At 38.4% G+C, this 25,499-nt stretch overlaps 1 protein-coding gene across 1 annotated transcript in view; it reads right to left on the reverse strand.

The window, feature by feature from the left end:
• The window catches only part of ARHGAP21 (Rho GTPase activating protein 21), a gene marked incomplete at both ends in the record, with an annotated part of 112,830 nt that overhangs the window by 49,936 nt on the left and 37,395 nt on the right, over positions 1 to 25,499 (reverse strand). The window contains 2 exons of the mRNA XM_080338773.1: positions 10,236 to 10,260; positions 16,845 to 17,027. Of these exons, the coding sequence (XP_080194899.1) occupies positions 10,236 to 10,260; positions 16,845 to 17,027 (208 nt within the window). The remainder of the gene's footprint in view (positions 1 to 10,235; positions 10,261 to 16,844; positions 17,028 to 25,499) is intronic.

The raw sequence follows: 25,499 nt of genomic DNA on the forward strand, positions 1-25,499 counted from the left end.
GTTAAATTTGTAATACAATATCTAACATTTACAAACCAACACCAAGCAGCTACCTCTGCTTCTTTCACAAAATGCTCACCAAAAAACAACGGCCTACTGCTAGTTTGCTTAATGCTCAAATGCCACTTTATGTCTTTTCCACACCTGGACAAACACAGCAAACGGTCAAGCAGGTACGGTTTCTCCCATTCAGTATCCAGCACAGAGTATCTTTAATACACTCACCACATTGGAGTTAGAGAGGAAAATGGTACCAATGTATGGAGACCATAGACTGAAGGTTTCCCTGAACATCTGATTTCTGACCAACCTGTCGCTACACTGAGGTTCTTCAAAGCCATGGGCACTCACTTCAGGTGTTCACAGCTATTTTATGGACCAATAACACACTAAACTCGGTTCTTTGTCCTACATGAGGAAGATGGTTGCATTGAACAGGCATTCTTCCTAAAAAGGTGAACCACCACCCTAAAGATAAAGATCAATTTAGGATGAACGGTTTAAAATATTGTTTATATTTGCAGGTTCATTTTACATCTCAATAATATCGAAATACAAGTAAAGGTGAGAAGAAAACCTAGGGCTCCCAAGCTTTGGCAGATGAATACATGCTTTTCATTTCTACTCAGTCTTTTACATACTTGGATACAATCCAAAACTTCTTTCCATCAGTAACATATGAACAAACTTCCTTGAAAACATAGCCTCAAAGTGTATGTTTATATTTTGAGTTTGAAACTCAAGCAAAGCTAAACAATATTTTCTGACAGCAGGAGCTAATGATACTTTCTTAAGACCAAGTGAGGGGGAATAAATCTCAGAGATGTGCACTCAATCATTACAGAATTAAATTTCAAGTAAAACTGATAATCTAGTAACTTACCTCATGTCTTAAAATTTAACCACCACTACACTTCAATTTAATTGAGCCTAAATCTCCATTGGGTCCTGTCTGCACCCAATCATCAGGCAAAGTAAGATGCTGTCTAAAATGTGAGCCTAAACTCTCCTCCTTCCAAGGTCCACCATCTAGAGTAGGTTATCACAGTGGAATTTTACACTAAATTCTCCAGCTCTGCACTACATAGTGTCGGACTGGATTAACAATTTTCCTTTCTAATATTGAAAAGCCTGATTTTTTGGAGCATGCCATCAATTCCTTACAAGGCCAAAGAACAGCAAAGAACAGTAAAGCAGCTCACATTACTATTCTGTCAGACATGTAGCCTTATTGTACCCTTGCCAGACACAAGTATTAATACAAATTGGAAGAGGAGTGGCTGGAGAGCAGCCCTACAAGAAAGGATCTAGGGGGGGCTGGTTAACAGCGGCTCAACACAAGTCAGCAGTGTGTGCCCTGGCAGCCAGGGAGCAAACCACATCCTGCAGTACACCAGACACAGCATCACGCCCCAGTCAAATAAGGTGATTATCCCACTGCATTTAGCATTGGTACGGCCTCACCCCGAGCACTGTGTGCAGTTCAGGGCTCCACAACTTAAAAAGGAGGCATCCAGAGGAGGGCAACAAAGCTGGTGACAGGGCTGGAAGGAATGTCCAGTGCGGAGTGGCTGAGGTCTCTGGATCTGTCCAGTTTGGAGACGGAGGCTGAGGGGTGAACTTTGCTCTCTACAGCTTCCTGAGAAGAGGAAGACGGGAGGGAGGTGCCGAGCTCTTCTCCCTGGGATCCAGTGACAGGACATGTGGGAATGGTTCAAAGCTGCGCCAGGGGAGGTTCAGACCAGACATCAGGAAGCATTTATTTACCAAGAGGGTGTTCAAACACTAGAACAGGCTGCCTAGAGAGGTGGCCCATGCCCCATGCTTCTCAGTGTGTAAGAGGCTTTTGGACAAGGCCCTCAACAGCAGGGTCTAACTTTTGGTCAGCCCTGAATCGGTTAGACAGTTGGACAAGACAATCTTTGTAGGTCCCTACCAGCTGAAATAATCTATTCCATTTGCCGGTGCTTTTCCAGTGTTCATTACTGCATACTATGTTGCCTCCTCCCTCCTTCTCCACACTTTTGTAAACAACTTTTAATTGAGCATTAGATATTGCAGGCTACCAGCAAATGAGACAATTTCTCCCAGATCTTCAACTGCAAGTAAAGAACAAGACATCGCACACACAGAAAAATATAAGTGAAAGTGTGAGCTGCCAGGAACACACCTGCACGTGCGAGGAAGAAGCGCAGATGAAAAGCACACCTTCTGTGAAAAAGAATTTCATATATACTTCATTACTCCACGAGCGTAGCTATCAACAGAGGCAAAGTCTTATGTAAGGGTAATAAAAGAAACAGAAGCATATGAAGCTGCTAAGTACACAAGCTAGCTGACCAGAAACTGCAAAACAATCCATAAAGTTGTTCTTTCCTTTACCAGACTTGTAAGCACACAAAAATCTCCATCATGAGTAAATATTCACCAGTCAGGATGAATTAAACTCAAGTTATTGCCCAGGCAGTAATGTAGTTTTACTGACAGAGCTACTAAAATATGCCTTGCAGTGCAACCACTCCCTGAAGTGATGCTATTCAAATGAGAACGTAGCTTTAGAGATGCCAAACTAATGTCTGAACTTTTACTTCAGAGATTCAGCATCAGCAGATACAAGGAAATAAAAATGAATCACCAAGTATATACAAGGCTGAAGGCAAAAATTCATTGGCTTAAACAAGGATACTGAGGAATAAGGAGAGCCTTTATAATTAGGTCCTTAGTTTAAACCACCGAAATTAAGTAGTCTGAAGCATAAACACCTGAAATTAGATGCAAGACAAAAACAGAAAAGCAGTTTATTGCAACAAGATTTTTCCTAGTCAACAGATATATTTTTCAGAATTGTATGCAAATCTTCTAATTAGCCAGCAATTTCCAACCAAAAAATAATAATTGCTATCTTCAATAACCAATTAGATCAAAGTAGAATCTACAGAATTAAGAGAGTACTATCCTCTTTCAACTGTTATTCAAATTAATGTCAAATAAAGACTTTCTTCATAATACATGTATTTATCATAATTTATTATAATCTTTATACTACCTGAATCTACTAGCTGCAGCTACAAGTCCAACACCACCATCACAGCCTGGCAGAGCAAAATAAGCTTCCTGTGGTGAACTTATAGGGAAGCTTTTCCTGACAGACATTTGAGATACCATAAGTTGCAGAGGGGAATACGTTGCACCAGCCTCTGATTTGCAAAGTAATGAAATTCTGATGTTGCTCTTTCTCCTTGATAAGAGGGAATAAAAAATGGTACTTTTAAACACATCAGTAGAATTAAGAGTTGTTACAATTTATAGTTGACTTACACTTGGGTGGGTCACATACAGCAAAACTTCTAACTCCTGTAAACTTGACACAGAAATTAATTTTACCCAGGTGCCAATTCTAGCTTGATCCCCTACAATTCTAGTTTGGGATAGAGCTGCTACAAGGAACATAACTAGTATTTTATGAAATGCAGTAATCGTGAGTTAGTTTCTAAGCTACTCTTTACAGACAGGACAGTATTACTATACTGCTCTGATTTATCTGGAAAACAAAATGACACAGCAGAAGTTATATTATGACACCTACAATACACTACCAGATAGCAACAAGCACATCACTTCTCTATAGTCATTAACCTTTTTATATAAAACACAGTTAGAAACAAACATCTGACTACACAAAGGAAACCTTTCTGACAAAGAACCTTTACATTTTGAAGGAGGGGGAAAAACACACACACACAAATCCAAAACAAACATACACACACACACAAAACAAAACAACAAAAACCCCAACACAAACCAGCCTAACATACCAAAGACACTCCTGATGACACACACTTTTCCTTTCTTTTTGACCTGCAGAGCACAAGCCTACAAGTGTTTTGGGACACAAAGTACAATGCATACTTTCTGACAAAGTCTCTCCTAAGAGTCTGCTGCTTAAAAACATGTAATTTCTCCTCTTCCTAGAGGGGAAAAAAATAAATCTTCTGTTCAGGGCAGCTGAACCATGCTTAGAAATCCTCATAACATACAAACTGAACAAAGGCTACAGAGTTCCATTAACCATACACAGAATATTTTCACTCTTGGCTCAATGCTCAGCAGGCAGCAAGGGTCATTTTTGTACTAAAGAATCACCAGCCTTGTGAAATGAAACATCTCAAATTATTAAATTAAGACAGGCTCTTCTGTACACCTTTCTCTGACTCAAGAGGGAGGAACGTTATTCTTGAACACGAAGATCTATGAGTGTGCTTTTGGATATTCAAGGCATTTGCACTCTATTGGTTCAACAATGCCAAGTGGCAGTGATTCTTTGGATGCCTTTCAGGCAAAGGGAGGAGAAACCTCTACAGCTTCAGTGGGACAAATGCTTCTAAACGACTGCTGAATCAAAAACCTGCTAACCATCTCCCAAGCTACTCAAAAGCAGATTGCTGAAAGTACAGCAGAACTTACATTTACTAATGGAGATTTAATTTAATATAAATCACAAAACTGTCAGGATTACATTTAACTGAGAGAGTCCAACTAAAGACAGTTCTGGATTTTATAATCTGCAAACTGAATTTCATACATAGTAAGCATTTGTCCACTGGCAATCCATTGCAGAAAAGGAGCCCAAAGGTCCCAGCCCAGCCCCAGCAGAGCTTATTTCACCCGCTGTTAAGCACAAATTAACTAAAAGACAAAAAGCAATATACAGTGCCAAAGATGAACCTCTAAAAAGAGGATGATAACAAGTAAAATAGCATTGTTGAGTCACGTAGCAGAGAAACACCTGGTATTGTGATACAGAAAAATACATTCTGTTATTACTCAAAGCACCTCTGGCATTTTGATTAGGCAACTCCAAGATGGTATTTCTTCTTCACTTACTCTTTTCTTAAACCATTTGACTAATACAGACTCAACTCTGTCGGGGCAGGGGCGGGGGGGGTTGGGAAGGAGAGAAAAATAATCTGGCATTGTTATGGAAAACATATAACACAGTTTCGACTTAAATATGAACTCTCCAAAACTTCTGTGTTTTCCAATTTCATTATCTGCCAATATTATGACTGTTTTTTTCAGTTCCCTCAAATCTAAAATGAAACCTTTTCAAGACTAAAATTTAACCTATGATTAAACAGTCCAGAGGATTTATTTTAATTCTTATATAAGCATAGAGCCATACAATTTGTATCGATTGTAGCAAACCTACAGACTCTTCCCTAAATCACACTTGCTATGCTAAAGCATTAGTGTTATATACTTCGTCTCTTACCCCTAATTCCTCTATTATACCTTATCATGCCAGCAATCTATGACCTTTACAAATATTTGCTTTCACATTCATTCTCTTGTTCCTTATCTGCCTTGTTCCCATCATCACAGGTACAATTAGTTTATTTCATAACAGACTGAGCTGATAGATGATGATGTTGGGGCATTAAATTAAATCCTGGGAGAACACAAAACCACATCACAGAAATCAACAGTCTGTTTAAAGGGAAAAAAAAAAATAAATAAATAAAATCGAGGCATTATATAAGCAGCAACAAGGAATAAAAAGCTTTTCCTGCATTTTTTCTACCGTTCCCCCAAAGGCTCTACACATCAAACCAGACTTGAGCAGAGTTGAAGGAGCTCAGGTAATTGAAACAATTTAGATTTGACAACTGAAGGGTAGAAACTTTAATCCATAGTTAGGTACATTAAAAAAAATAGCCTGGTGATCACAATTTAACTACCTAGAAATCTCAGTGCAACAGATATCTGAAGTCTCATTAGAAAGTTCACACTCAGTCTCTACAAAAAATGACACAGAGCAATATACCTAACTCAACTTTCATTTTTATGAGAAGATAAGCTGCTAGTTTCTATAGATACTTCTATATAGAAATAGGAGATAAAGCAGGAAAAGCAAGAACATCATATTAGAAAACTATGAGACAGAATTATAATGATACTAGATTTCCAGGCACTGTATTGAACATAAAATTGCTTAGTTCTCATACGAAAGAGATTCCTTTCAGACTACTTCTATGTGCTTATCATTTTTTCATTTTAATCTCGATCCACAAGCTCAGTATTTCTGAAGAAAAACACGTTTTACAACAAGATACAAGAAATTACCAACCCATTTAACACATACTAAATTTTTTTGCCAACTAGAGCTTCAAGGAGTCTTGGAAGGACAACAACATATTCACCATATTAAAAGCACAATGAAAGGACATGGATACAGCATGGTAACAGAGATTGTTTTTCCAGCACCACTTAACACATCTTGATAGTCCAAGTTTTTAGTATAAAGTATTCCTATTTTTAATAGGTATAGGTATTTTTCAGCTTGTCCACAATACTCTTCTGGGACACTTCTGCCTGTGAGCTACCTCTTAAACAAAATTTTGAAATAGGGCAACTCCAGAAACAGGAAGAATACTAATGTATACCATCCTTTAAACACATTAAATACTCCAAGTTAATACAAGTTGGTGAGTGTAATGGATATACTCAAGCAAACAGCAGAAGCTGATACAAGTTTCCAGTCATTGACCAAGGAATACAACAAGGAAGATGTGCATCTTCTGATAAAGTGCAGCTGTTAGAAGAGCATTTTAATAGCTTAGCCTAAGGTATCTTTATCTTGAGCAGTAAAAGTAGGAAAGAACAGAAATCTTTCAAATAATAACTACAAAATATGTAAGGTAAATCTGCTGAGATGTCCCTCCAGGGCCAGGACCTGCACATGTGAGGCTTGCACTAGTTGCCTGAAGAAAGCCTCACCTACTTCTTTCTAATCAGGCAGCCTGCAGCAGACATCCACCAAAACATGAGTCTGCCCGCAAATCCTGACCATCGGTTCCAAACTGGCTCCCAATCCATCCCAAGCCAGAGCTTCATACATCCCTGCTGCTCTCTTACAGCAACTCGACCGCTGCGCTCTTCCAGCCTGTCCTCCCCAAAGTGCCTGCACCCACCCCCTGCAGCACTCCGGCCCCCTCCTGCGAGCAACCCCACCACACCTCTGTGACCCACAGCCAGACTGCACCCTTGCAACCACATGCAGACCTCCAGTTCCTGCTGCTTGCTCCCCATGCTGCAAGTGTGAGTGCACAGGGGCTCCAAGAGGCCCTCAAAAAAGGCATGAGAGCTCTCATCATACTGTCATGCAGGCATTCCCTCACTATATGCACTTGAGATGGTTCCCTTTTGCCCCAGGTATCTCCTAATCCCTTTGCTTCACAACCCAATCTACCTTTTCCTCACTTGCTTCTTGGCCATCATCTTCCTCCTCTACCATTCTTAGCTTAGAGCTCTCCTGGACAAATTTGCATTACTTTTTATTCTAAATGCTTTGAAATTTTACTGCTTACCAAAGCAAGTTTAATGCAAGCCAGGAGCATGATTGAAATACATACGAAAAGAAGTTGCACTACAATTCTATAACAGAACATAAAACCATATAAAAATATTTCTTTCACTGTTAGAATACATCAAAAGTAGTACATGCTTTTATCTTCTGCCCTCTAGACTTAATTAGGTACTTAGCTCCTTTGAAAAAAATATTCAAGCACCTTCAGTAAAAGGCAGTAGTAATAGAGAAGCTTTTCTCTACCATCACCTACTCAAATCTGTAAATGCTCAGCCTGACAAAAATCTCAATTTTAACGGTAAGTTTAACCTGTGAAAAGGGCAAAGCAGAAAGTGCAGGTTTAGAAATCTTCACTCAAGATCAATTAAAAAAAAAAAGACAATTTTGCACTGGCACACACTGCTTCACAAAAATGAAAAGCTTGAATCCCCTCTGCTTAGTCTTTGAGAGAGGAAAGCTCAAGTGAATTAAGTGAATCATCATGTACAGACTTCAAAAGAAAAATGTTTATCATTAAGATATTTTCAATGTTAATTAAGACAGCGCTTCAGAGAGGCAAGTTTTCCAAGCAAGTCTGAAGGGACAGACAGGACACTTGCCACTAGATGGCTCCTCTGCCCGACCCACCAGCACCTCCCCTGTCCGCAACATCCTCCGGCTCCTGAGGGACAGAGGGACCCCACAGCCCGCAGCCACACGCAGCTTCTGGCCGCTCCGAAGACCTCAGCTTAACTTTCCAAAGTAAATTACTTTAAGAATCCTTGTGATAACCCTTTACAGGACTTCCAGAATATCTGCTTTTGCTAAATTAACATGATGTTTGTGAACATGAAAAGTGAAATATTATTTTTCTCCTCACAAGTCACCTATTCACCTCATTTGGAAACAGAAACAACTTGTAGCAATGTAAATAAGAAACCTTTTCATTTCCCCCCTCATCTCCCAGGATCACACTAAATACTGGAGAAAAACATCATGCACACTTTGTCCCATTTTGTTACTTTTGAAGATATAATACAAGAACCTGGCTGACACCTACATCTTCCACCTCACAGCCATCACTTCTTCTCTTTCCAGAAGGAACACAAGTCCAACCTTCCCTCCTGCTAATGAGAATATCGTTATCTTTCCAGAGCACTTTGTGCCCTTTGATCTGTATTTCAAGGCATACAATCTACTACGTTGCTATAAATAAGCAATAGTTGAGCTATGATTCATAGTTCAAGTAGCTACACAAAGAATTCCAGAAAGTAATCTTGTTCTCACCTGCACAGGTCTCAGTGAACCACATACATGTTCATTTATTGCTGTTCCTCTACTGAAAAACAGACCTCGGATACCATTTTAGATAAACAGCCCCGTGCCTATATCTCTAGCTGATCCAGTTCTCCCTGTGAGAAGAACACTGCAGAAGTGCTTTCTCTAGACCTCAAGTGGTACCTTCCATACAGGTTTGGCACGGTGGATTGACTCCTTTCCCTCCCTAAAGGAATTTGCCTGTTCTCTTTGCATGCCAGAACAGATAAAGGAGGTTGCAAGTTAGGGGGGATGGATGGGAGGTGATGAGGAATAGGAAGATGTTGATTTTTCACTGTTTAACAAGCAGGTGACAACAGGTAAGTAAGACTAGGAGGATGAAATGGATGAATTCATCTGCTTCCAAGAGAAAAAGAAAGTTCAAGTAAATTCGTATTTCCCAGAATGTTTCTAATATCACAGTTACACACACACACACAAAAAAAAGGGAAACAAAAGTTCAGACATGTTCTCTGTCTTACTACTAAATAAGACTTTAATAAGTACATTGAAACCAGGTACAACTTTCTGCTACGGTGTACAGCGAATTGTAACCCACCAGAAAAAGCAGCATTCACCCTACACTGCAAAGGCACCTGCCTCCTGACAGGCCTGTCCTGCTGCACTGCACTGCCAGATGCAGCACAGAGTACCAAAAAGAATCTTAATTTAAGTGGGAATAAGATGTAGCACCAATTAATAAAAATAAGTTAACTGGTAAATTAAGAAAGAGAGCAGACACAGGCAATGTGAGAGGGAGAAAGCTATGATAACGGAGAGGAACTGACAGGCATAACCTAGAAATAAGTGATTTATTCAAGTGATTCTCAAGTGTGGGAATTTTATTCAGACACCTTATCTGACATGATTGAAACATGTTTCATGGATCTCTTAAAATGTAAACGAAAGTATGAAAAGCAGTCAAAAGTTAGATCAGTACTATTAATTACTAAAAAGAGTATCAATAAACTAATAGGAATAACCTTTTTGATCTTGTTTTTAAAATGGCTGTATACCACTTTTGTGGATAATCTTTGTCACCACTACCAACGCTAGGTTTATATATTTATATGTTACTTTTATTAGAGTAGGCTGCAACAAAATTCAAAGTTAATACTGGCTGCTCTTAGAGACACTGTACAGCACTTTTTTTTAAATGCATGTACATAAATATATCCATGAGACTCAAACCATTTATAGTAGTACTTTGCACAGATAACTGTGGATCTTATACGCAGATCAAATTAAGAGTGTGACACTCTGTCACTTCGAAGGTAACACAGCTGGTTTCTTGTTGTCTTGTCATGTACCTAACAAGATGATATATACAGCACAGAAGTGATCCAGCATGTGTTTTAATTAACTTAGTGGCCATGCAAACACCTGCACTAAGTAAGTGAAATTAAAAGACACATATTTTCTTTATTTTGCTCCAATGCCATGAAATTCAATGAGCTTGATGGTCACACTGAAGTGATTTTACATTTCAAACTCCTGCATAGCTATTAAAGCGTGTTACACAGCTGAAGAGAAATATTCAACATATTAGATCTCTGAAAGAATAAAGACATACCTTGTCTATTCCCATTCTCTTCATCCTAAGGAAAAAGAAAGAGTGCATATTAAAAATTCAATACATTTAAAAAAGGCATCTACAAGCTACAAGGACTTGAAGTGAACTTGTAAGATTTAGAGTCTGCATTCTGATATCTCATACTTTCACAAATATTCAACTTTACAGAATTAAGACTTTCATTCTGAGAGTGTAGTATAATACCTGTTTTAAAAAAAAACAAACACAACTAAGTACAGTTCTGTGAAACATCCCCACAGAAACAACATGAACAGCATTTTCTGAAAATAAATGAGCCAAAACTGCCAAAACACTGCCACAGAGCTCAATACTGCACTGGGTGTTGTTGCAAGCACGTTTGCACGCTGAAAGTCAGGCAGGAGAGGTTGTACTTCAATCACCTAAGGACTCAAAGCTGAATAATATGCGAGAGATACAAAATATTTTGTAAGCAAGCTATGAATATGCTTCCTAAAATCTGAAATGTCAAGTTTGTTTTGCCTTCAGTACTACTGCCTAGAGAAGAATATCTACCCCAAACAGCATTCCATAACAATCTCAAAGATTCTCCTTGTGCTCACTGTGCTATATATACACATGAAACTACCAGGTAGCACTGACAGTCCTTAAAAAAAATAAAAAGTAAAAAAAAAATTATTACTTAAGGTACTTCCTTGTCAATATTTTAATACGAATGAAAGGCTTTTGAAAGATCATGGCTAATCTCTTCTACAAAATTCTACCATTTGAAAAGCACAATTGTTTAAATATGGAAATGCGTTCTTTCTTTCTGAACTGCAACTTTAGAGAGTAATAAGCTTCCAGCCTAACTACAATTTCTGAGTCTATATGTCCTATTTGGGAAGTATTTCTAACAATTCACCTCAGCTAATTAAAACAGCTTCATCCAGATGGAAAGGAGGAGCAAGGAGATAACACAAATAACTTTCAGATGTATAGTGCCTCCTACTTTTAAGCAGATTAATTCAAAATTTCTAGGTCTTTTGTATTTAAAGACAAATCACTATGTTTTTCATACGAAATATTTTCAAAGCAATTGCACACTTATCTGAGCAAACTATTCAAGACAAGAAGTCTTGAAGAAAGAGAGGGAGTAAGACCAAAAAACCAAACACGCATCAAAAAAACCACCCCAAAACAAAACAAAAACCCAAACAAACAAAAATAAACACCATCCCCCACACACAGAAGAACCACCCCCCCAAAACACTGAGTTAACAGAGATCTGGAACTCATTCTACTTTTATAAAGCCATGATAATTACCATTACCAACCCAAACTCTGAGAGCAGCAAATATCTGTAATCTGGATGGCCTTGTCTGCTCTATACTTCAGCAAAAGTACCACACCAGTAGACAAGTGCTGTCAGAATTTATCATTATATGTCTTGAAGTCCTGTAACAGCCAGTTGGTTTTGAACTATGATCACCCAAAAGAACAGCAGTGAAGAATTAGACAAGGCTAACATCTGCATGTCTCTAGTCGCCATCCAAACTATCAATTGAAAAACCATCTTTAGGACTTTGAATATTAGAGCTCATAGACTGCAAAATGTGGGTCCCATGTAGGGGAGGGTACCTGGTTAGAGGCTGTAAAACAAAGAAATTATGGAAGTGAAAAGTTAACTAATATGGAATTGCCATCTTTTATGAAACACTGCAGCAAGTTCATCAGTTTGTCACCGAGTATGCAGAGCTCTGTTATAAAAAGACAGTTGCAAAATATTAGTTTTTCATGGTACCACGCCAACAAGCTCAGGCCTTGAAAAACAGAATGCTTTATAACGCAAATGTTTTGGAATTAGCTTTCCCTCCTACATTTACCTCTTACACATTGCAAGATGTTATTGTATGTTTCTGCCATACCTACGGGTAAAATTTTCTTTTATAACTTACTTGCTTCGTGGACTGACAGAACTTGGAGAATGAATGTCACATGCAAAAAGAAGCATGTTGCTAACTAACAAGTCCTAATAAACATCTTTTGTTAAAAGCATAATTTCGCACAGGCTCTTTGCAATGCTAGCTTAAGGAATCTTCCACACACTCGCTATTCACTTTAAGTGAAAAGAAGCTTGGGAAGCAAGGAGGATACACAATGGGTTATTCCTGAATGTGCAGCTATTCCTAGTTTGGTGTGTGGCCCCAAACAAGCACAGCCAAGTACTTTTGCCAAAATGAGATGTGTTAAACTGCAATCTCAGGTTCACAAGATCATCTTTCACACCGTCCTTCACACAGGGCTGTCCCTCCCAACAGACCTACCAAATAACACTTTCTTTCATAACCCTTCACCATCATAATGTTTATAAATTAGTTAATTCCTAACAATTATAATGAGAAAGAGTCCCTTGATTTGTAGTTAATTAGCTGTTTTGTGCAGGAACCATGTAAAGATACTAGAACTTAGCACAATATCATGAATTTGACCTACACCTGAAGTACTATTTACACACTGAATGTTACGTAAGTATAAAAATATATAATACATAAATACATTAAATATCATGTACTACTGTCTCTGCAAAATATGCAGAGACACTTACCTGAATTAATTATAATCAAACATGTTCAATCATTTAAAGGACAGCAAGAAAGGCCTATTTTCCAGTCAGATGTAAATGGAGAAAACAAAGCTTTATGGATGCCATTCGTGTGCAGTTGTGTAACTGTCACCTTGTCACGAGGGTATCAAGTTTTACTCTTGCAACTCACCCTGCTCATTCAGATGTTGCACAAGCACAGTCCACATCTAAGGCAGGTGAACCACTGTCCCAGCTGGAGCACTGGTTGGGCTTATCTGACCAGGAATTGCAATTTCACACTGATGACAGTGGAAGTCTATAAAAGGCAGACCGTCATCTTTGTACATGTAAGGGTAGAAATACGTGCATCTAGAGTTCACCCTCACCAAACCCTCAGGTTTTGAACAGTTTGTTCTTTTCAAGGAAAAAAAAAAATCAGTAGTATCATTAAAAATAAAAGTTTTGCACTGTTGAGTTTTTCTAATTAGCACTGAAACAAAAGAAACCTTTGCTGAAGTTCTGCAACATTTAGAGATATCCATGAGATGGACCAGATAGATAGAACTTCATGTGCTTGACGGTACACTGGACTTTGCTTCTGCACAACTGACCCTCATTCTGTTAAGCTGGTACTTTGCACTTGCTGAGTAACAGGAGGAGAAGCCTCACAGCTCCTCCCTTATTGAACAGCAAGGGTAAGGTGTGCCTCCGGTCTGTGAAATACTGAGAGAAGGTGCACCCTCCAAAACAAAACAAACAAAACAACAAACGAACAAAAACCCAATAACGACTGAAGTTAAGGCAGATACTACTAGGTTTAATATATTAAAGACAAGTGTATTTTGGGACTCCCAGTCAGCCAGAGCTTTGAGGCAGATCTGCCTACACCTCTTCCTTGTAGCAAGCTCCCCAGGACAACTGAAAAAACAAAATGGCTTTTCAACTGAACAAAGGTTTTATTATACTAACAACTATAACATTTCTTAAATTTAAATAGAACCGCAACACCTCAGACACATCTAGGCAGAGAAGAGATTATTACAGATTCTTGTAAAATCCTTTGGGGTGGAATTCTTTGCTTCCAAGAAAGTTCATCTCAGTGCCTTCACAAGTTGCAGCCTTCTCCAGCCCATAGGAAGCTTTTCTGGCATTCCCATCTATCTGTGTATTCCCAACTATCCCGCTGTGCTGTGATCTTTACCCTACCCTGTAGCCTACAAGCATTATGTTCTCTGTCCCAGCAATGCCCAGTGTTCAGCCCATATGAGGAGTCTTGTCCTTTTCTCCCCAAAGAACTCTATCTGACCTGTCAACAGATTTTCGAACACCTGCAAACTGCAAGCAATCAGGAGCAGAACTTAGAATGGCGAAATTTTCACTAAGTATTTCTGAATTAGAACAAAGAATGGGTATTAAAAGAAGAAATTCACAAAGAAAGGGGAAAGATTAACTGAAGGAAAGCTCTTTTAGATATTTTTCTTTCTCTTTACTGCCTCTACCAGTTTATGTTGACTTGCATTAAGATTCTGAGATCTTGAAATCTCTAGAGATCTGGAGATCTTGAAAACAATCAAATGAGCCAGAATGCAAAGCCTTCCCTGGGTTAAAAGAAGACCTCTGTGACAGCATCAGGTTGACATTTGTGGTAACAATGGCTACAAGAAACTAGCATTGGATTGAGTAACTCTGGCTGTTATGTCAATGGCATCTTTTAAGTTCTAGCTGTAACCTCCACCTTATGCCAAATAACTTTCTGTGTTCTCCAGTGTGAAGAAGGGACAAGGCTACTACAAGATTCAATATAGTCAGAAAACCAAATCCTCACTATCACTATTATATTACCCCTAAGGTGTGCAAAAGCAAAAACCCCACCCCTTTCAAGGCCCTTAAAATTTTGATCAATGAGGAAAGACAGCAGAATGATACTTGAGCTTAGAATCAATGACAGAGGTTGCAGTTAGCTGGTAACCAATATGAACTTTGGTCAGATAAGAACAGCACAGAAATCACATTAGCCTCATATTAGAGTCAGGCTGACAACATGTAAGTTTCATTCTTCGCATAATGTGGGTTCACAGACTTCTTTAAAAGCCACTTTGTGAACACCCAGGAGTAATAATTTTTAAGATCTCTCCTTTTTTTACTACTATCTCATGGACATTAAAAGGAATAAGTGAGAATATAACAGCTCAGATTAGTTTACAGAAGTAGTGATCAAATGAACCTTACCATCCTTAGAGGCAATTGAATCCCTGATGAAAGGTATTACAAGTATCCAATAACCTCATTATTTCCTTTCCAAAACCCAGGCAGGAATAGGAGGAAGTTAACAAGATTCTGACATATCAGGGAAGAAACAGAGAATGAAACAGGATGAGACCTCTCTTGCAGAAAAAGAGGCAGGTAGAACTTCAAGACACTCCAAGATTTACAGGTATCAGGCTCACTACATACTGCTTGGGTCTCCCTCTGAAACTATCTGAAATGAATGAGAGGTGAAGGGGTTACATGCCTTTTTTTTTTAATTATTTTTAGATTTATGTCCTTCCTTGTGCCTGTCTCCTGTATGCAAAAAAGGTATCGTCATCCTCAGAGAGATCTAGTGATATATACAGGAAAGAAAAACTATCCAGTCACTTCTTAGTTAAGGAGATTCATCCTGCTCGGGCTGTTTATTTTCACTCTCAACTTGAAGAGGGATTGTTGTTGGGAGGTACTAACAAGAACACATAATTTGTTCTGCTCAGCTGAGCCTTCCCCACCCTCCTTCCTCTATTTCACATTGGAATTCCACCAGACATTGCTCTTGGCTGACTGTCTATAACCTGTGTTAAAGGACAGGAATGTTGGGATCTCCTGATCCTGCTCACAGTCTCACAGTTCGCTTCAGTGACTCCATGTCAAGGGAAAAAAATTTGGGCACTTAAGTGCAGGCTGAATAGCTGAAGTCAACAGGGAAAATGTGCCAATTTCCTCCTGCAAAGCTTTTCCTACTTCAAAATAAATCTTATAGCCACCAGGGACAAAAAAGTTAGCAAAAAAGCTAACTTGAACAAAACGCTCCTGCAGAGACACGACTCAACCAGCTATCTGGAAAGAGTGGGAAGCTTCAATACCCACTCCTCACCTCAGTGAGAATCTATTATTTTGCTGAACTGGAAAAGCAAAAGCAAAACTGAGAGGTGGCATGGATTGCGAGAATTTGCATACTTGATTACTTTAAAATGAGCAAATGTTAGTTGAACTCACTAGGGAAAACACTTTCTTGATGTTCAGATTTGTATCAATATTAAATGGACTTTTTCGCAACACGAGGTACTAAAGCAACTTTCAAAAGGTTCAGTCACATAGAAGAATACTTAACACTCCTTAAGCAATTATTAATGGCTACCTGACATTTAGAACTACTTGTTTTAAACAAAAAAACCAGTACAATATTTGACACTTTATTTAAGAAAGTTGTTTTTTAACATATGCCTATATATACTTCTCTATTGACTAACAGGGAATTGCAGATTGTTCTTCTTTTCAGCAGAAAGAACATAACAGAGAAACATAACCTTTCTCAAGTTAAGTTTACAATACTCAGTTACAAACTGTGTTAAACTAATGTTTTTCCAGGCTACTGTCTTAGTATAATGGTATGACAAATTTCACTGGGGTAGTGGGTGTCAAACAAACGAATCAACCACAACAAAAAAGAAAACCCCACGCCTCTTACCCTTAAAGTCTACACTTTTAAAAGGTGTACAGATTTTGGCACTGGCTTTGGGTAAAAAAAAAATAAAAAAAATCTGTATTTCCATATTCTGCAATAACCACTGCATTTAGCTACAGCAACAAGTATTTTTAACTTAGGTGAGCTTCTACTCAGTCTATTCCTCTGTATTGGACTAGACCAGTGCTAACAAACAATGCAATCAAGTGAGTTCACCCACCTTACACACAGGCGATCTTTCATCTGTCTAAGACATACATACATTTACTTTCAAGCAAACTCGATTTTTGACCCTAAAAGGTATAATAAAGCTATATGTAAGTGATTCATCATCAATTTCACTTACTTTAAAAGAAAACTGAACTGCAGATTCTGGAGGGTAAACTATGAAGTGTCTTAAAGTGAAGCCAAAACCCTGAGATGTCCTCCTTAGCTTGACAGTTTTGGGACCAGGCCAAGAGAAAGTTTCTTCTTCCTCGGATGGTGATATAACGTCACTCTGCTCTTTTCCATCTTTATTTTTTGATGCCTAAAATAAAAGAGACACATATAGAATTTATAATTTAGATTTAAAAAAACAAACAAACAAACAAAAAACAAAAAACAAACCACCCACACACACACACAAAAAACCACCACCAAACCATTCCCGTGCACTTAAAAATGTAATTTTTCCCTCCCCTAAATAAAATAACTTGATGATCACTAACATTTTAAAAATAAATATGCATTGTAAATTAGCATCCCATACAGTGTTACACTTCTGGTCATATCACATACAGAATTATTCTTAAATTTTAAATTAAGTTAGATATTAAGGAGGTCAATGTACAACAGCAAAAGGCTCATATTAACCACAGGAAATATACACAGTTTGCATGTTTTATTTGCTTCCTACTGTACTTTGATACAAACACAAGGATGCTTTGTGCCATCTGAGACCCCATTTCTGAGTGCACATAGTTCACACACATACGTACAAAACCAACTCCTCTTTTCCCTATAATACAGGCATGGTTTTCTCAACTAGCATCTCCTCACTTAAAACAACCACAACAGAAGTGAAGAACATATGCAATTGGTTTGGCTTCTTCAGCAAGACACACTTTTCCTCTAGTCATATCTTTGACCTCATCTTTGTTTTTTATGCTCTTAGCTACATTGTCTGATATTTCAGTATGCAAATCCTAAACATACAAGTAAAAAGATTTAATTTCCTTTTCCAGCCCTACTGCAATCCCTCATCTCATGCAGAAATAGAATATCTTGGTTTTTTTTCTTAAGAGTAACTTTATATACCTGGGACTCAAGCATCATATTATTATAAAATATGTATCTTCTCAGCTTTATATGAAATCTGCCATTTCAATTTTCAAAGTGCCACACCACACATAGATTTTTCAAACCAAAGGCAGAAGACATACAAAGAAAGCACGCAAAACCCCATGACCTTCCTCTAAATATTCCAGTTCAATGATGCGTGAAACAAATCTAGATACCAGAGCCTATGGCCTATTCAAAGGGTATTCAAACAGAAATAATAGTCTTCTTGTCCTTCTGTAGCTCTGCCGCTGTGGTTCAGCAACTGGCTGATACGTGTCAGAATTTACTGCTTGGTTTTATCCCTGGGCTGCTCCAAAATAAACCCTTTTACTTCAAGCCTTGTAGCTGGTATGTCAAGCTGCACTGCTTAACACCAAGGTGGACCCAGCCAACTCCAGTCAATATCTGTAGAGAAGACGAAGCATTTCTACTCTAACCACACTGACAGGAACACGTATTACCATAAGGAAAATGTTGCATCTGTGTGGCAAGATAGTTAACCCACCAAACAACATTCTGAATTCAGATATGTAGAACACAACACATTCCTGCACACGTTTGTCCTCAGAAATCCACATCTTGGTATGTGCAACAGGGAGAACAAGGAAATACCAGCCAGTGCTTCAAAGATCAGCTGCCCTACCTCCAACAACCTCTTCTTCATCAAGGAAAAACATACAAATGGAGACGGGTCTTGGTGCCACAACCAAGCCAGGAAATGGAACCACTTCTGGAACCAGAAAATGCAAAGAACCCAGCACAGCCGAACAGTATCCCGCTCCTCTGAAAAGCCTGGAAGGATTATCAGCAGATTTCAGAAAGAACAATAAATACAAAGGACTTGATCTCAACCTAGTCTGTCCTCATCTATTATCTTCATTCAGGTTTTAAATTGTTAGTGTGAAACTAAAACCACTGTGCAATTACATGACTAATGAATGAAAAATTAGTGAGAACTGTAAAACTGCCAAGATTAATGGCTTTAACCTAAAGTTCAAGCGATGCAAAGATTAAGGTAAAAGTTACATAATCCTTTAGCCCAGGAATGTCAAACTCACTTTCACCAGGGGCCACATCAGCCTCACGGTTGCCTTCAAAGGACCAAACTCCTACGTTTATACAGTCCTAAAACTACATTCATCCCTTTGAAGGTAACCGTGAGGCTGATGTGACCCCCGGTGAAAGTGAGTTTGACACCCCTTGTTTAGACTAAGGATGGGGTTTGTTATTGAGGTGCTCCCCACCAATCTGTTCAGCTTCTGAACATGACAGCATTTTTTTCAGTTGTGCACAAATAAATGTTCCATCTCAGTCTTTCAACCTCATGACATGAGCAGAAACCAGAGCCAGTGAGAACATTTTGATCTAGTAAACTGGCAAAAGAAATCACTCCTAATAAAAAAATATCACTGGCCTCTGAAAAATGACAGTGATTTCCTCCATTAAGTGATAGGCCCATCTAGTTAACATTCCCTTGCAGCCTTTTGTTTCTCCTCTCAATTTTTTATAGGAAACACTTGATACAGAAGTTTTGAACAATTGCAAACAACTGTGTCACACAAGGTAAAAATATTTTAATAAGCAAATACCTATCATTATGGACATGTTACAGCAAGCTTAAATGTAGCACTGAAAAACAGAAGTCTACACTATGCTTGAACAGAAGCCTACACTACACTTGAATCTTTTTTCTGACAAAAACCTCCTTAATTAGCCAAAAGATAATTTTAGTATCTATAACAACTGATCACTGAAGTTCACATATAGTTATATACTGTAACCTCAGCTCAAAATCCAGCCATACAGAACTTCACCAGGTCTGAGAAGTGGAAGCACTTGACTATAACGAGGAAAAAACCTCTAGTTTCCTTGTAATTTCACATAAACTTTTAGCATTAATGGAAGTGGCTGAAGTAGCAGCTGTTTGTAAACAACAGTACTCCCCAGTCAAACCATCATTACTGGAAGGAGCATGCCGGAAGTGAAAGGTTATCTTCATGCCACCCTTGGACCCCTGTGAGGTCTGCCAAAAGGGCAACAGAAAAAGCCAACATTAATAATAAATGTAAAACACGTTCAGTAATGGAAACTTTCAGCCACCCCTATGAACAAGAAAAAATCTGAATTATAAAGAAAAGAGTCAACATCTGTTGAGTCACCCTGTGACATTTCCAAACACAGCACACCCACCAGAATATCGCTTGCCAGAGAAGGCTTTAAAAAGGAACAAGCGAAGTTTTCAAAAACACAAACAAGGATGCAAGACAGCAAGCAAGAAACAGATGATGTTTAGCATAGGCAAGAATAGGTTACTGAAGGCAGAGTTCCTCCATGGTTTTCCTTGCAAGCCAAAAGCGATAGTAATCAAGTTATGAATACATAAATATCTCACGTCCTTAAGGTGATTTGTCTTCAGGGTAGATTCATTTGCATTTCAAGAGGATGAAAAACAAATACTAGATTTTATTTAAAAATCAAATAAAATTAAGATTATTATGCCATATTCCATCCTGAACATCTGTATGTTTGTTCCTCTACAGATTCCATGCTCAAAGTCAGAATGCATACAGTCAAGTTCAAGGCCTGAAGAATCCCAGGCTACTAAAAATGATTCAAGCATCATCTCCCTCAGGATTTCTTCATACAAGGTTTATGCACAAAGTATCTCAAAGCATCGTTTCCTGTTATATGCAATTACAAAGACATATAACAGATGCTTAAGTGGATTGTAAAATGGAAACTATTTTGAATATTGTATTTAACCCTTTTTTCTGAGCAATTAAAGCATTCATGAAAAAACGGACTACATGAATCACTGGGAGCTTAACACACAGTAACAGAATTATGTAAAATCAGTAAATAACACTGATGTTTGTAAATGATACTATTTACAAATAAAAGTAAATCTCAAATCAGTAATTTCCCCTTATATCAGCCTAAAAAAAAAGGTGAACACACCCAACTTGCATGCTCTGCAACACCCCTCTCATTTTTCAGCTTCTGAACAATTTACAGAGAGAATTACATAGAGGATGCTAAAAATCCTTAAGTGACCCTTAGGTAACTGCAATACCAGCTACCAATAAACAATTGTCATCTTGACTATCTAATCAGATAAATAAGTATACTCTGAGTTCTGAATACTGTTTTCATAGATGAATAATAGAGGACACAAGACATAACTGATATATCGCACTATCAATCCCTAAAAAATCATTGAAGACCTTTTAAAGTTGGTGCAAGTAATCCATTTTCATCAGTATTTCATCTTCGTGTTCAGTACACAAGTTCAAAATTACTTCTCAAGACACTTGGGACCTGTATCCAGACTTACACTACACTGATTTTTAAACCTTTTTCATGTTTTAATGTTTAGAAAAGTCAGAATAAATTATGCAAGTGGAAGTCTCATTGTGTGTTACCCGAACTACATTTTCTGGAACCTAAATCTGTATCAAAGAGAGGAAGGAAAAAACCAACCAAACCACTACATCACCACAACACACAAAGACAAAACCCCACTAGACCAATGAGGTCAATAAGAGCATGAAAACAACCTGTGCTAATCGGGGCCTGCTTCAACCCCATTTAGCACTAATGTACCAAGAAACAGGATACCTGAAATAGCAATTCTGCTAGAGGGACATATGCTGAAGAGAAAATGGACTATTGTCACCTTATTCTACTGATTCAACAGCCATCGTGTTGTTTGTTTTGTTTTGGACACTAATGACATAAGCCAGGGGCAAAAAGGATCTTGACTGTGGTTATTAATCCCCAAAATCACCCCAAGACAGGAACAGGATATCCCAAATGCCATAATATATGTGGCGCTCATTTGAAAACAATTGATATTTCTTGTATCAGATAACTTCTTTTCCCTAGTTTTTGTACCCAAATAGCTATCACTTAGCCAACTGCCCCGATAAATCTGCAATTTCAGATTAAAAAAAAAAAAAAATCTTTGCTAACAGTGTTATTTTGTGTGACAAAGTAGAAGGTCCTTTAAAAAGGTAAAGGTGAAAGAAAAGGTCCTTTCTTGCTAAGGCTACAGAACAGAAGAAAAATAAACTGCCAATATGGGCAAGAAAACACTGTTATCTACAGAACAACAGCAGGTTTCACTGCAAGTCAGCCTTCCTTTCTTTACTAATCAGATGACTTTCAAATAAAGTTATAACAAGCCACCGACCCATTTTATCTCAACCATACTTCAAATCAACTTCAAATTGCTTTGCTAGAAGCCGACAAAAAGTCAAACGAAGCAATAAAGAATATATCCCTTAACAAATACTTCTACTTTTTTGGTCTACCTGTCAGCAACGACAAAGCAAAGAAACGTACCATGCCTAGAAGAGAACACATCCCCTTGACTCTTGCAATTTCCTCCTGCGGTAACAGGCCTGCATACAAGTTGACATGGGGAGAGTAAAATACAGTGTACTGGAGAATGCAAAGTTCCCTGGTCCTCCAACAAGATAAAAAACAAACACAAATCCTCCAAAAACACACTGCTCTTCCACACTCTTAAAACATGTAATACTTCCTCTGAAACACCGAAGACAGTCAGAACTTTAAGGCAGCCAGAGAAAAGGTTATACAACCTTTGACATGTATTATCTCCATCCTCTTTTAGAGTACAGGATGGTATATCGAGCACCCAGATGAAGCCAGACAATGAATGTCTGATCTTAGTAGCACATCACAAGTAGAATCAGGCACACCAGGTGCAAAATGCATCTTTTCCTTTCAGTTCTCCTCAAGCTCACAAATCAAAGATTTCATGGGAGATTTATAAAGACAAATACTATGATCACACACTGAAACACTCTCAAGCCAGATAAGACATTTCTAATGTCTTTAAATCAGACTGGAACATACAAATATCACCTTACACAGAAGTAAGCCATTCCCAGACAAAGAAAATTAATTACTAACACAAAGGTGACACCTTAAGCAAATCCATCCTCCAGGTATCTGGGACACAGCTTTGTCCTCAAACCAAACATTTAAATTAGTTCCATCACTTTCAGCCTCAGCAACACGTTCATCTCACTGAAAAAATCCCAGCAAAAAGATAAGAAAGAATACTGGAATGCAGAAAACCCAACACCTTCATAACAATTTTAGGCCTCCATGTCAAATATCTGCTTGTTCAAACTTCTGATTTTTATACACAACAAAATGTTGTGGTCTTCCCATGAATAGGCAGGAAGGATGTTGTGGAAGACAGAAATTCAGGCAGGCAGTATAACATGGCAGTAAACGTACTGGAAGTGTCTTTCCCTCAGAGCACTCTTACATCATTTTCTGTTCTTGCAAGGTAGCTACAAGGTGTAGCCATCAGTACCACCAAACCCATGCTGATGGTCAGAAATCAGTCTCCCAGATTGGTGGGATAAACAGAAACCTATAAAAATTCTAGATGTATCACCTTGGATGCTAGTTGACATTGTAAGAAACAATAAAAAAGGCACACCTAGAATTTACCAAAAAGAAGTGGGGGGAGAAAAACATTAATTAAATATTTAACAGTTAAATGTACAAGGCTTGCTAAGAAACTTTAAGCCGAATTCCAAAGGTATCAGGTATTTGCAGCAGTGCATGCATAATACCAGTCACTCAAAGAAGTTATCCCTTCTTTACTAACTCCAAAATTAGCCTATATGGTTTATTAACAAATCATCCCAAACATTTCAGTATTTTTACTGTCAAACTGGAGCATTTATTTTTGCATGCTGCCACAAAGTGCCCTTCACACTAAACAAGCAACAAGGTTAAAATATATATATATATATATATATAAATATATATAAAATTGCTAATCACTCTTTAATTTACGTACAGATTTAAGCTCAGGGCAGATATATAATAAACATGAATTAACTACATCTATATACATGCTCTATCAACTCCACTGGACTTTTCTCTCTCATGTTCTCTCTCCCTCCACATAAAAAGACATTATACAGCCTTGAGGATGTAAAGACCTCTGTATGCAAAGCCTTTGCCTTAAATAATGCTTTTTCAAAAAATAATTCTACTTTCAGAGCCTGTCCATGTAATTTTACTCTCTTGTTATCTATTCTCCTTTAAAAACTAAATTCTTATCACGTTCAAACCTTGCCATTAAGCATTCCTGTGACTTCTAATTTAATCAGAAAGCACATCTTTTCTGGCTACGTTTAGAAATACAAATATCACTTGGGCATGGCTAAGCGTAATCACCTCCTGTTCATGTCAAACTGAACTTTACTAAGTAGAAATAAATCACTATAATGGTAAAAATAAACATTTCCCCCGTCCAATAATGAGTTTGACTCTCAGTATACAGCTTACATGCAATACAAACTCACAGTACAATACATACAACACAATGGTATATACAATATATTTATGTAATTTCTGATATTTACTATGATGTGCTAAGGTGTATTTTTTATTAACAGCACTTCACTAAAATTAGATATGACTGTAATGCAGTAGCTTGGAGTGGAAGTAGTCCAGGATGAATGAGTCTGCCTACAGAGTGCCGCTGCAAGAGCACACTCTGAACAGAAAATTCAGGCAGTTTGAGACATAGAGATGTACTGAAGCAGAGAAGAAAATGTTTCCTAGCCCAGAACAGCCCTAAGTATTCCTCCATTCTTTTGCTGGACCGTGCTGGACCTACTCACTGACAGCAGCACCCTTGGAGCACAAGACAGAATTATCCATCTCCTGTCCACTTCAGTGCTATATATCTGCAGGAAAGGCTCGGTTGCCTAATGCTAGTAACTGCTGAGCCTGTTTTCAGCAGGTATCAAGAGGAGGCTGCCTTGCCATGAAGCACCTGAAACTGGAAATGAAGATGTAAACAAGCCCTCAAAGCTCAGAAGATCAAACCACTGCAGAACCACTCTCACCACAAGAGAAAGACAAGATGTGGAGATAAGTGAAGGATGAGTCCTCACACATACAAGGATCAGTAGATGGCATTCAACACAGACTGATACAACTGGCCCAGTCAGGGCCCCTCTCCGGGGCCACTGCTAACAGTAGAAGACAGTCTGCTTTTCGAATGGGGAGGCACAGTTCTTCCATGCAGCAGCTCTTAATGAAGGCAGGGGTGAATGAAAGATCAGTCTCCAGAGGAAGACTTCTCTAACTCCAAAGCTCAGGGAAAGTGTCAGCTCTCAGGGTGGCCAGGGCTCCCATTCACCTCTGAAGGGGTGGGTATGCCTATGTGAAGTGCAGGATATTTGCTGAGACTCCTCAACACTAACACTTCTCTTGATTTGCAGCAGAGGGGCTTTCAGTAACTGGAAAAGATAATAAAGATAAGCAAACTCAAGAACTCAACTAGGTCTCAACAACAAGATCAAAATCCTTTATGACTCCAGATAGAAAGTTACTACAATGAATGGTTTCAATATCAAACAATAGGGAAACAGAAATAAATTATTAGCAATTGCCATAAGATTTAGGGTGAAGATGGGCAATGTAATTTCACATGTTTGCTGCTCAGCTAGGTTGTGCAGGAGGGCTCTAAGCAGCCACCAGCAGCAGTGAAGAGATCTCTGAGCATCTCGCTCATACTCGGCTCCCTGATGGACCTTGCTGATGGCCATAACCAGACAAGACATTTTGGAGCAAGGGCGGGGCAATAAATATGTGAATGTCACTCCATGGAGTGACC

This window comes from Nesoenas mayeri, assembly GCF_963082525.1.
Source record: "Nesoenas mayeri genome assembly, chromosome: 2".
Taxonomy (NCBI): domain Eukaryota; kingdom Metazoa; phylum Chordata; class Aves; order Columbiformes; family Columbidae; genus Nesoenas; species Nesoenas mayeri.